The following is a 12,254-nucleotide window of genomic DNA, read 5'->3' on the forward strand; positions in this document are numbered from 1 at the left end:
CGGTGCACGCGCTGCCCCGCCCCAGCTCCCGTGTCTGTGCTCCCGGTGCACGCGCTGCCCCGCCCCAGCTCCCGTGTCTGTGCTCCCGGTGCACGTGCTGCCCCGCCCCAGCTCGCGTCTGTGTCCGTGCTCCCGGTGCATGTGCTGCGCCGCCCCAGCTCCCGTGTCTGTGTCTGTGCTCCCGGTGCATGTGCTGCGCCGCCCCAGCTCCCGTGTCTGTGTGTCCCTGCTTTTCTTGTCCTGACTTCTGCTTGTGCTGTAAGACTCAGCCCCAGTCACGTTCCAGGAAACATCTCAGAATAAGTCCTCCTCCTCTGGGTTCCTCATCACACTGTAATGCATTACATCTGTGTTTTATTTCTTCCACTCTTCTCTGATTGTCTCAAAGCCTTGGCGTTTTGCTTCTTTATGTCTGTACTGAAGTATCTATCATTAGTAGGAGGGAAAATCTTTCTCAAAGGGGACAGATCTGTATTGAGTAAGTCCAGGTTTATTTCTAGGACAAGCTGTCATTTGTACTGAAAGGCTTAGCTGTGCTTTGGCCTCATTATTCCACATTTTGCCCCAGGATCTGTGGAACAGATCTCATTTCTGGATTTAAAAACGGGGTTTTCCTGAAAACTACAGCCTGTGATCTTGAGCAAGTGCATTTTAGATGTGGTGATATGCAATTTCATGTTTGTGTTTTCATTTAATTGAAGTAGTAAGTTCACAGTTTCCCAAAGTCCAAAGAGTGAACGAAGTAAAAAGAGAAAACAAGAATGAAAAAGAGGATCAAACAGCTGCTTTCACTGCAGGTGTTGTCTGAGAAATGGCACCTTTCTGAGGGGCAGAGAGGAGGCGGCAGTGTGGCCGTACCTGCCTGACCATGTGTTTATGCACCTGTGCTTCTTGTGGGCTGCTCTGTTGAGCCTCAGAGCGCAGCCTTCTCTGTCCACAGTCTTTCGGACGAGACACGCTCATTCTCCGGCCTCAGTCCCCACTGAGAGGAAGGTTCTGGTTTGCTCTGCTTCTCCCCGTGACTTTTAGAGTCTCAGTACTGCCCCGCACAGGACTTGGTGCCTCTGGTGGGCAGCAGAGGGTTCACCAGACAGGTCTGGCATGATGTTGCTGTGAGAGAGCGGGCTGCGGGCTGCGGGGCGCCAGAGACTGCGTGCAGGCCAGGGCCAGGCTCATCCTGTGGGGACACGTGTCACGGCGTGAGCACCATCCTCAGAGTTTTCCTCAACGAGCATCAGGATGGACGTGAGCTGTGTCAAACACACTGGTAGGCCAGGTGCTTGAGGTGGAAGAACCTTTTAGATTTTACAGTTTAAAAATTGCCCTAGAAATGGAATAGGCTTTAACCGAAACACAAGTCTGCCATTGCTTAGTCTGCTGTTGGTGGTGGGGGCTCGACAGCGGAGATTTCATTGATCCCTCTGTCCCTGATGTGCTTTCTTACAGTCCAACTGTCACAACAACACTGAAAAACCTTGGTGCACTCTACAGACGCCAGGGCAAGTTTGAGGCTGCGGAGACCTTGGAGGGAGCCGCCATGAGGTCACGCAAACAGGCAAGTCCGTGCCTTGTGGTCGTAACTTCATTACCCGTTTTTGCAGCAAGGAAGATTTGTATGTAGGTATATGTATATCACACACACGCACGCACGCACGCACGCACGCACATACACAGACACACACAGACACAGACACACACACAGACACACACAGACACAGACACACACACGTTCTCTTGTTTTAGGGCTGGAGGGGAGGTGTGGGTTTTTAGGGTTGGGGAAGTGTGGGCTTCTAGGGTTGGAGGGAGGTGTGGGCTTTTAGGGTTGGAGGGAGGTGTGGGCTTTTAGGGTTGGAGGGAGGTGTGGGTTTTTAGAGTTGGAGGGAGGGGTGAGCTTTTAGGGTTGGAGGGAGGTGTGGGTTTTTAGGGTTGGAGGGAGGGGTGAGCTTTTAGGGTTGGAGGGAGGTGTGGGTTTTTAGGGTTGGGGAGGTGTGGGTTTTTAGGGTTGGAGGGGGGGGTAGGCTTTTAGGGTTGGAGGGAGGTGTGGGTTTTTAGGGTTGGGGGAGGTGTGGGGTTTTAGGATTAGGGAGATGTGGGGTTTTATGGTTCAGGAGGTGTGGGTTTTTAGGGTTGGGGAGGTGTGAGGTTTTAGGGTTGTAGGAGGTGTGGGGTTTTGCCTGGATGGCACATACGTAGCCAGTTAGTGTTTGCTTTTGGCCACTCTGGTTGGGTTTAAACTACCCGCACTACCTTAGGATTTCTTTCTTTAGAAAAATCTCCACAAAGAGCGATTAGAGCAGAAAAGCATCAGAGGTGCAGTGGCTGATGCCCACCCTGCTCTACGCCCTGGAGGAGGCCACAGGAGGAGGCGTTTTCCCTTCGGCCCTCTCTTATGTCCTGGAGACTTGCGGTGTCTTCTGACTGAGGCTTGCGGCTCTGGACACTGCATGGTGCCGGGGAGCACTGGCACCATGTGGGTGCGTGGGGCTGCAGGCGTGACCGCCCCCGAGCCTGCGCCGCACCTGTGTCAGCTCACCTGCCGTGCTCATGCCGGCTCTGAAGGTGTGGCACGGCCACTCGGAGCCGTGGCCATCTGCTGTGGTGTTAGCAGTCTAGGTTTGTTTGAAAAGTCAGGTGGCCTGTATGAGATGAATAAAGTATAGAAAGAGTTAAGAGTTGCAAAAGTTTAAAGAAAGGAATTGCAAATGTTCCCTGAGAATGGCCCCTCCCTGCCTGGCAGCTCTGCTCTTCTGTGACAGTCAGGAACACATATCTGTGTGTGGCTCATCCCTGTGATGGAGAAGAGACAGGGAGGGTGCAGTCATTTTTCTGAGTGTTTGGATAACAGTCCCTGTAGAACATGAACATATTACATCGTGGTCCTCAGACGGCCTTGAGATGCACTTGGGAACAACCCCTGATGCGTCCTGACGGCTTCTGTGTCACTCTGTGAGTAAGGAGATTGGAGGATCTCATGGTTCTGTGTAGCTCAGGTGTGAGTGAGGAGATCCTTGAAGAATACAGGCGAGCTTGTCAAGGTGTGAGAGCTTGCCGTTCAAATGCCTTTTGTAAATCAGTGGCTTGTTTTAAAAGAAGTGTTATATTATAAAATAATCCATGATTTTGGAGCGGTGAGTCACCAGGGGACTTAGTGTACAGACTGGGCATTTCCCCTGCATTTTATTAGGAGACTTTTCGAAGAGAGTGTTGCAGGGACTCCACAGCGTGCTGAGTTCACAAGGCCGCAGCAGGAAGGACTGTCAGGAGCAGAGCACAGAGCAGACCCTGCTCTGATGGTGTGATCAACAGGCACTTGGTGTGATCAACAGGCGCTTGTTGTTCCCAGAATCAAGGACAGGGAAGAGGAGAACAGTACCCATCATCATCAGCCTAGGTTCCCCAAACTTAGGCTCCTGCTCTGGGGTGGGAGGTTATGACCCCATCCAAGCACACCCCGTTTCGCGCTATGGGTGAGGAACCCCGAAGCCCGTCTCTCTCGGGGTTAATATACTAGCAAGCTACAGTGATTACATGTCCGACAGCATGTACAGAAAGGAGGGGGAGAACCCATCCACTGCCGTTGAGTCGATTCCGACTCTTAGCGACCCTATAGTACGGAGTAGAACTGCCCCATAGGGTTTCCAAGGAGCGGCCAGTGGGTGTTCACATTGCCAACCTTTTGGTTGGCAGCTGAGCACTTTAACCACTGCACCACCAGGGCTCCAGAGTTGGGGAGGGGGATAGGAAAAGCAGAAGGCCCCTTTGGGCAAGTGCAGTACCCATTGCCCTCTGCCCAGGGTGTGTGTGACCATCTCCTGATCGCTGTTTAGATCAGTGGCTTCAGTGAACAGTCCTTCCTCCTTCACCCCACTAAGACAGACAAAAACGTTCATGTTTTGGGTCTCTCAGAGGGCAGGCATCTTCCCCTAAGGCACACGCTTTGTGTCTGTTGGTAGCTGGTGCTACAGCTGGGTGCTGTTACGGCACACCTGTGCACCCAGCAGTATTTCCTACACAGATACTTGCCCCTAGATCCCATCATGAACATCTTGTCATGCTTGCTTTGTTACATGTCTCCACCATCTATCTACCCATCAGTCCTTCTAGTTTTTATTTTTTGAAGCATTGCATATACTCTGTAGCCATTACATATCTCAGCATGGGGATCATTAACTGGAGCTCATTGTTTTACATTCAGGTAAAACGTGCATACGATGAAATCCGCAATCTGGGTGTAGTTCCTCTGTTTTGACTACATGCACCCGTGTAACCACACCCCTCAGTCCGTGCAGCACCACCCTCTCCGAGGAGTCCCTCCTTGTCCTCCCAGTCATTCCCCACCCCCACCCCGTCAGGAGCCACTGGTCTGGATTTTTCCCTGCAAAGATGAAGAGCTGGTGCTTTTCCTGTGAGGTTTATACAGCGTAAGTGCTGATGGGTCGCTGTCATCCACCACAGGGTCTTGACACTGCACACAAGCAGAGAGTGGCTGAAGTGCTCAATGACCCTGAGAGTTCAGAGAAGCGGCGCAGCCGGGAGAGCCTCAGCACGGACGTGGTCAAGTACGAGAGTGGCCCCGACGGTGGCGAGGAAGTGAGTATGAGCGTAGAGTGGAACGGGGTAAGTACAGTCCACAGTCGGCGCGGGGCGGGTGAGGGCTCTGCCTCTCACCAGGGGCACACTGCACCTGTGAGGCTCCAGCCAGCACGAGCCTGGTCCTGTTGAAGAGGTCACTTCTCTCTTGTAGGAACCGATGGAAGCTGTTTGGCTTCACTTTGACCACTTAACATGCTGATTGAGTGTCCTGGTTATTGAAAGCATAATCCGTATCTGGCTCTATTTTAATACTCGGATTAGCGTGCCAAATAACTAACTTGCTTTTTTAACTTAACCCATCTCATTGCTAACTTCAGTACTCCTAATTTCGCTGACCAGACTGCTGTAGGTTTTGTTAGAATTAGTTAAAATGCCTTCAAGGGGAATGATGTTTAAACTAGAGTGTTTTTTAAAATAGCTTAAGAGCAGAAATGTTAGGTGGCAGCTTTTCTTTAGGTCCCACCTGTCCTGGAGATCATACGTCCCTGAGAGTGGGGTCCAGTGACCATCGCTCTTCCCAGTCACCTGCTGCGGCTTACCAGCCTGGACACATGGCTGTGTTTGCAGCATGTCAGACCTTCTGAGGGCTGGCAGGCCCTCCTTCTGCTCTCGCCGTTTGGCCTCTGGAGAGCATTTGGCCTCTGCACGTCTCTTTCTAGTGTGTTTTTGTAACACACGGATAATTTTTAGTGCACATAAGTCTGGTGCCTTTGGAGTTTGCTTTATCAGAGAGGGTAGGACGCAGGCTTAGTTTGGGTGCAGCCAGGTGCACTGCCTATGTTTTCCAAGTGGCAGGACTTGAGATTGATTGATTGTAACTGTGCGGATGTCTTGCTAGATAGTAGTTGGGGGCTTTCTTATAATCTAACTACCTTACTGTTTGAACCTATTTATTCCTTAGGATTTTTTATAGCTGTAGCAGATTGGTGAGAATTAGCATTCTAAATAAACATTTTGTAAAAAAATGTTAATGGCCAAAACTTCTGGGAGAAGCTTCTTTTGACTGTCTTATCTGGCAGCGTCCTTGGCTCTGGTTTTCTCTGTGCCAAGACAACCAATCAGCATCTGTTCTGACCATTAGCCCTGTTGGGCAGTAGTCACAGTAAAGCGATGGTTTAGCTCTTCCTGTTGGCCCATCTTAGAACTGTGTACTGTACTCGTCCCTGGGCTGCTGTCTGCCGCATGCTTGGTTCTAGGGGCAAGTCCTTCTCCAGCCGCTCGAGGCAGCCTGCAGATTGTGACTCTTGAGGGCGTTCTGCAGGAACCTTCTTGAGACAGTATTTCTAGGTCAGCATTTATATGAAACCACTCAACAATAAAATTGTTGACAACCCAGAGTTCTGTCACTGCCCTAGAGACTGGGAATCAGGGTTAAGGAGACCTGCTGTTATTGTGCTGTTGGGCAGACTCCGCTGCTCGGTGCATGGATATCTGACTTTGCGGTGGGGTTCGGTGGGAGGATTCCATCAGCCCTCTGGGCTGGGTTACACCACAGTGGGTGGAAGCAGCCGTCCTCTGAGTGCAGGCTTGTCTCTTCTTCCATTTCCTGTTGATGTACTACTCTAGGACACTCATTACTCTGTTACACTCACACTGTTACACTCATTACTCTAGGGCACTTACACTGTAAGATACTTACTACTCTGAGACATTGACTACTCTACTACACTCATACTCTAGGACACTCACTATTCTATTACACTCATTACTCTAGGACACTTATTACTCTGTTGCACTCATTACTCTATAACACTCATGCTCTAGCATAGTCATTACTCTGTTGTACTCATTACTCTATTACACATACTCTAGGATAGTCATTACTCTAGGACAGTCATTACTCTATTACACTCATTACTGGAGGACACTCATGCTATAGGATACTCATTACTCTGTTACACTCATTACTCTAGGACACTCACACTCTAGGGCGCTCATTACTTTAGGGCACTGATACTTTAGGATACTCATTACTCTATTACACTCGTTACTCTATTATACTCTAGAATAGTCATTACTCTGTTATACTCATTACTCCAGGACACTCATTACTCTAGGACACTTATAGTCTAGGACACTCATTACTTTAGGGCACTGATACTTTAGGATACTCACTCTATTACACTCATTGTTCTAGGGCACTCGTACTCTAAGATACTCATTACTACACTCATTGCTCTAGGACACTCACGACTCTGTTACACTCATACACTGTGATTTTGGTGTTATCATATCCCCTTCAGAATTATTTTCTTTAGGAACTGACATGATGTTTTTCTTTTCAGAGCCAATGTGCCTGACTCTGAGACACTGAGTGAGTGGCTGTACATCTTCGATGAAATCTATTCCAAGTTGATTGACTGACTTATAGATTATAAATCCTAGGTCGTCTAGCCCAGTGGTCTCTAACTTCCTTTTGAGCAGTAGAAGGGACCCTTTCTTCACATGGAGTCTTGCCTACAGCGGGTACACGGGGACCTGCCTGGGTAAACAGGGAAGGCGGCTGAGGGGCTCTCTCATTACTGGTCACGAGGCATCCTCGCAGACGCAGGCCACCCTCCCCTCTGCAGGGAGGTGCTGGCTCTCGGACTCCTTTCCTAGATGCTCTGAGGTTCTGAGAAGGTAGTGCTAAGCTCTGCCAGCATTCAGTTTGACTTTAATTTCAGATGCACTTTCATTATTTTAAAAAGGCAGTGAAGGCAGTATGCACACTTAGGTGCGTTTCTGAACCACCTTTATTGAGGTGTGAGTACCTGTACTAGACGAGCCCATTTTCACTGTCCTGTGTGATGTGGGTGTTGGTGCAGTACACCCAGCGCAGTCATGCGTCCTCCAGAGACCTCAGGTCCCCGTGCCTGAGGTTTTCCCGAGATTGTAAGGCCAGCAGTTTAAAACCGTCATCCTTTGCCGCCCCTTACTTGTGTGCACCCCGGTGTTCTCGGTCCCGTACGGTCGAGATCAAATGCAGGAACCAGCTGGGGGTTGCGGAGGACAACATCTGCACCAGAGCCTCGGCCTCCCACGTGGGCTTCGCAGAGGCAGCGCCATGATGTCGGCGCTCGACTTTATTCTAGTAATGGCTCGTCATACGTTGCTTTTTTTACTAATAATTTATTTTGTTGTGAATATACACAGACAAACACATACCAGTTCAGCAGTTTTACAGTACAACTCAGTGACACTGATTACATTTTTCCAGTTGTGCAACCATTCTCACCCTCCTTTTCTGAGTTGTTCCTCCCCAGTTAACAAATTCACTGCCCCCTGCGGTTCCTGTCTAATCTTTCAAGTTGCTGTTGTCATTTTGGTCCCATATAGATAGACCTTAAAAGAGCATAATGCTCAAGGCAGACATTTTTTACTAGTTAAGCTAAGCTGTTGTTTGACTTTAAGCAGACTTCAGGGCATATGTTTGGTTTCAGGTTTAAAGATCATCTCAGGGCAATAGTTTCGGGGTTCATCCAGCCTCCATGGCTCCAGGAAGTCTGGAGTCCGTGAGAGTTTGAAATTCTGGTCCATATTCTCCCCCTGTTGACCAGGATTCCTCTGTGGAATCTTTGATCAAAATGTTGAGTAATGGTGGCCGGGAGCCATCTACTTCTTCTGGTCTCGTGGTGGCGGTCAGCCACACATTCCATAACCTCCTTCTGTTCCTGACTCTCCTTCTCTCTCTCTTGCTCCAGGTGAATAGAGAGCAATTACTGTGCCTTGGATGGCTGCTTGCAAGCTTTTAAGACCTTGCCATCCATTCCTATGAGAACATGCCATTTTGATTTTATTTTGAGATTCTGCATGTGGTTTCTGCCTTTTAAAAGAGGGCTTCAGTGCTTTGAACAAGTTTGAAAGCCGCCACATTAGGGAGAAGCACTGTTTGCTCTGTTAGACACCTCAACTCCAGCAGGGAGGACGGCAGGGAGAGGCACGGGGGCCGTGGATGAAGTGACGATCCCCATATACAAGGTGGCAGGCCTCATGTCTCCCAGGGTTCAGAAATAACATTTAACGTAAGGGTAGCGTGGTCAGAGCTAAGGCTCACTAGGTTACAGTAACTGGTCCCCGTGGATGCCGGCGGTCTGTACCAGCCAGAGCTGAGCACTGCGCTGTCACAGTGCTCCGAGGGCAAGGCTGCCGGAGAGTAGTGATTAATCCGGTGTGTTTTGGATCTGATTCTTGACATGCTAGGTAATTTGTTTAGGGGAGTGCGATTCTATTAAATATGTGTCGTAAAGATTATGACTAAGCCACCTGAAACTGTAGCTTCCTTAGCATCATTTTTGAATAATGAGCACAGGTCTTCATCAGGCACTGTAAAGATGTTGCTTATGGACCGACTCCTCAGACCTCAGGTGCTGTGTGCAGATTAGTCATTCTCTGGGTAAAGTTGGATCCCTTAGCCTCTGTGCACACGGCTTCGCGTCAGATGTGTGATAGGCTGCGTCAGTCACCGCCTCTGGATCCCCACGGAGACCATACAGGAGGCTCTCTGGGTGGTGGTGGCATCTGGGAATCTTATTTCCTGCTCTCCTGCTGGAGGCGTAATTTAAAATTCCGTATGGTAAATTGGAGATGAAGCGTGAGCTCTGGAAACCAGATTCCTGCCCTGCGGCCCTTTCTCCACTCCCCAGTTCTCTGCTGGACCCCTTCGCAGGGAGCCCCCCATGCTTCTCATCCCGCTCCCCATTAACATTTGAGAAGGTTTTTAAGACACTAACCTATTACCCAGGATTATTGGGCAATGGGATATACTGGTTAGACATAGATTTTTATTCTTAAAAAATTGCACTAGGATGACAGCTAGAATATACCAGAAAGAAAATAGTCATCTCAAATCCACAGATAATAGCAACCGCTGTACATTTTTTAGCCAATACACTGTACTGTTCATTTCTGTTCAGAACCCACTTTTTGGATGTGACTGTCTTTCACATCAGCATGAAGAGGGAGACTGTTTTCTGAGGTGGGGGACACACAGAAATCTCCCAGCCCTTCAGCCCACGCTGAATGGAAATGGGCTGGGTGGGTGGGGACTCTGAACCCAGGTCTGCGGGGCCACGCTGCCCATCCCGGCGGCCTGTCACTCCTGGGCTGAGTGTGTGTGTGTGTATGAGATCTCACGACTCCTGAGTGAAACTGGTCATAAGCTTCTGCCGAGGCTCTCCCACTGGGTGTTACACGTCCCCTGCGGTGGTAGCACTAAGCCTCGCCATGAACAGCAGGGGTCGTACTACCTGTGGAATTAATGTGGTAGAATTCTATTTCTGAAGAGCAGCAAGAGCTTACTTATGCTTTCTTGTCCTCCAACATCCTCGGGGAGTTGGTAACGAGTGTTATTTTTCCATTTAAAGATGAGAAACGTGAAGCTCGGGCTGGTTAAATGACCCGCATCCCGTGGTGAGTGAGACTGGCGGGCACAGGGCCAGCGCCTGCTGCTCCTCCGTCCGGCCGCCTCTGGAAGCCCGTCTCCTGTCCTTAATGTCATTCCCGCTGTCGACTGCATGTGTCACATGTGCTGGAGACTTTTAAAGCTGGTGCTTCCTTTAAGTTTCTGAAACGTCTGAAGCATTAGTGCTGTTCAGAGAATGAAGCCCTGCCTGTTGGGCTGCATTTTCTCATTCCGGAGAAGCGGGCTCCCATGGGAGTTAACACTCCCTTGGGCGTGCTCTGCCTGTGGGCAGCCTGGGTTTGGTCTGCTCCCTGTGGAGGGTTCCGTTGCAGGCGCTCCTGTGCACAGTCACGCGAAAAAAAGCCTCTCGAAGTATCAAGGAGTGCTGAATTGTATTTTGTTGGCTGTTAGGAACAGACTAGATTACATGAGATGCAGCAGAAGGTCCAGTACCTGTTTTACACTCAGCTGATAGAAGCAGGAGAAGGTAACCCCAAATACTCAAGCAGTGAAAGATGCTGCTGAGCCTTCGTGACCTAGAAATACTGTGAAGCCGGCGGTGCGCAGGGGGAAGCGGGCACCCCTTCTTCTCTCGGGACAGTCTCATTGGACTCTCTCTCGTTTCTGTCTGACAGGCCTAGCTGCCTTGGGGTCTTACGCTGTCTCCTGCATGACGGGCGTCACCGCCTGCAACTTCCCTCCTCTCCTCCCCGTGCTGACTGCTGTGCTTAGCAACCTAGGATTCTGTCAGAGCTCCACTCTGCGACCGGCCGCCCCTCTCGGCGCTGCTCTCTCTCTCGAGGGTCCTTACTTCTGTATACTTGTAGCTTTGCCAGAAATGTACTCGGTAATGTACACTGCTGTATTAATAAACACCACTTACGTGGCCCACAGCGTTCACATGAAGAGCGATTAGCTGTGCACTTGGGTCCGTGGTCGTTAAGTCTCTGCGAGGTGTTCACACTGGCACGGTGGTGGCCTGTGGCGTGCCGGCTGTGGGAGCCGGCGTGTGCCGCACGGCCCCCCCGTGCGCAGAGACCACGGCCCCACCTAGGACCCTCTGACGTAGCCTGTATGGTCTAGTCTTTGTGTGCAAGTTTAGCAATTCTGCTTTTCTCTACTAATCTCTGAGTGTTCAGTGATATGTGATTTGTGTCTTTCTAACTTCTAATAAACTCACTCCAACTGACTGGTGTCTTGGTGTCTGTGTGCCTCACAGGACCCCTCGCTCCTTCCACGCACCTTTTCGTAGCTTCTAGAAGCAGCGGGTGGTTATGGGTGAGCTTACCGAGTGACCCATCCTGGGAATAAAGGTTGCTGTGTGCGTATTTCCTTCCCTGTGTTTTTGCTCTTTCACATCCAGATACTTCATGTTTTATGTCTGAGTCAGTTACATGAAAGCTGGGCCACTCTTTCAGCTTCTTAGAAGGGGTTCGAGGGGTTTGGGTTACTTGTTTAGACTGAGCATTATTTACTTTTCTAACCAAATTTAGAGTCGACATTTAATAAAAGCATTCTGAGAAAACAGTACATATAAGAATTGCATTTCAGTGACACTGTTCAGAGAAAGTTGGCTCTGTCACGGCTGAGCGTTTCGGGTCCTGTGCTGTCTCCTGGACCAGGTGCCCACATGTTTGCTAAACTTGGAATTTGATTTTGATAATTCCTAGAAGCTGCCTTCATTTTCTTGAGACTTTTTTGTATATTGCCTCTTGTCTCAAAACAGCAATATATTCACTTGTTCTCTGGAGATGTTACACTTTTGTTTGAAAAAGCTTCTTCACGTTCAGAAGTTTGCATGATCATTGGTTATCCTTAATGAAATTGTAATGGGCTGATTTCCGTTTACCGCGTATCCACGCTCACGGGCAGCTGGTGATGCCTGCAGGAACCGTGTCACCATCGGCTTACCGATGCGGGGTGGCCTGCACAGTGCTTGCTGCCTCTGGGGCCGCGAGGATGGGCCATGGCACGTCACACCTGTTCACGTCTCTTTCAGGACGGCACTGGATCTTTAAAACGCAGTGGTTCCTTTAGCAAGCTCCGGGCCTCCATTAGACGCAGCAGCGAGAAGCTGGTTAGGAAGCTGAAGGGAGGAAGCTCACGGGAGAGTGAGCCCAAGAACCCTGGGTAACTATCTCTTCTAGCCCTGCGATCCTCGTCTCCACCCCCTCTCCCCAGACATGTCTGCAGGCCCCCCCGTCTCCCCAGACGTGTCTGCAGGCCCCCCGTCTCCCCAGACGTGTCTGCAGGCCCCCCCATCCCCCAGACGTGTCTG

The 12,254-nt window shown here is 50.0% G+C and overlaps 1 protein-coding gene across 4 annotated transcripts in view; it reads left to right on the plus strand.

The window, feature by feature from the left end:
- KLC1 (kinesin light chain 1) overlaps positions 1–12,060 on the plus strand; it is a 63,082-nt gene extending 51,022 nt beyond the window's left edge. The window contains exons 12-15 of one of the 4 annotated variants that reach the window (XM_023731817.1): positions 1,447–1,555; positions 4,456–4,617; positions 9,939–9,984; positions 11,976–12,060. In XM_023731817.1, the coding sequence (XP_023587585.1) occupies positions 1,447–1,555; positions 4,456–4,617; positions 9,939–9,971 (304 nt within the window). In that variant the 3' untranslated portion in view covers positions 9,972–9,984; positions 11,976–12,060. Of the gene's footprint in view, positions 1–1,446; positions 1,556–4,455; positions 6,411–9,938; positions 9,985–10,611; positions 10,909–11,975 lie in introns of those variants that run through there. The other 3 variants (XM_004376747.2, XM_023731818.1, XM_023731816.1) reach the window with 3 other exon arrangements.
- The last annotated feature ends 194 nt before the right edge of the window (positions 12,061–12,254 follow it).

The sequence above is a fragment of the Trichechus manatus genome, unplaced genomic scaffold (genome assembly GCF_000243295.1).
Source record: "Trichechus manatus latirostris isolate Lorelei unplaced genomic scaffold, TriManLat1.0 scaffold00045, whole genome shotgun sequence".
Taxonomy (NCBI): Eukaryota; Metazoa; Chordata; class Mammalia; order Sirenia; family Trichechidae; genus Trichechus; species Trichechus manatus.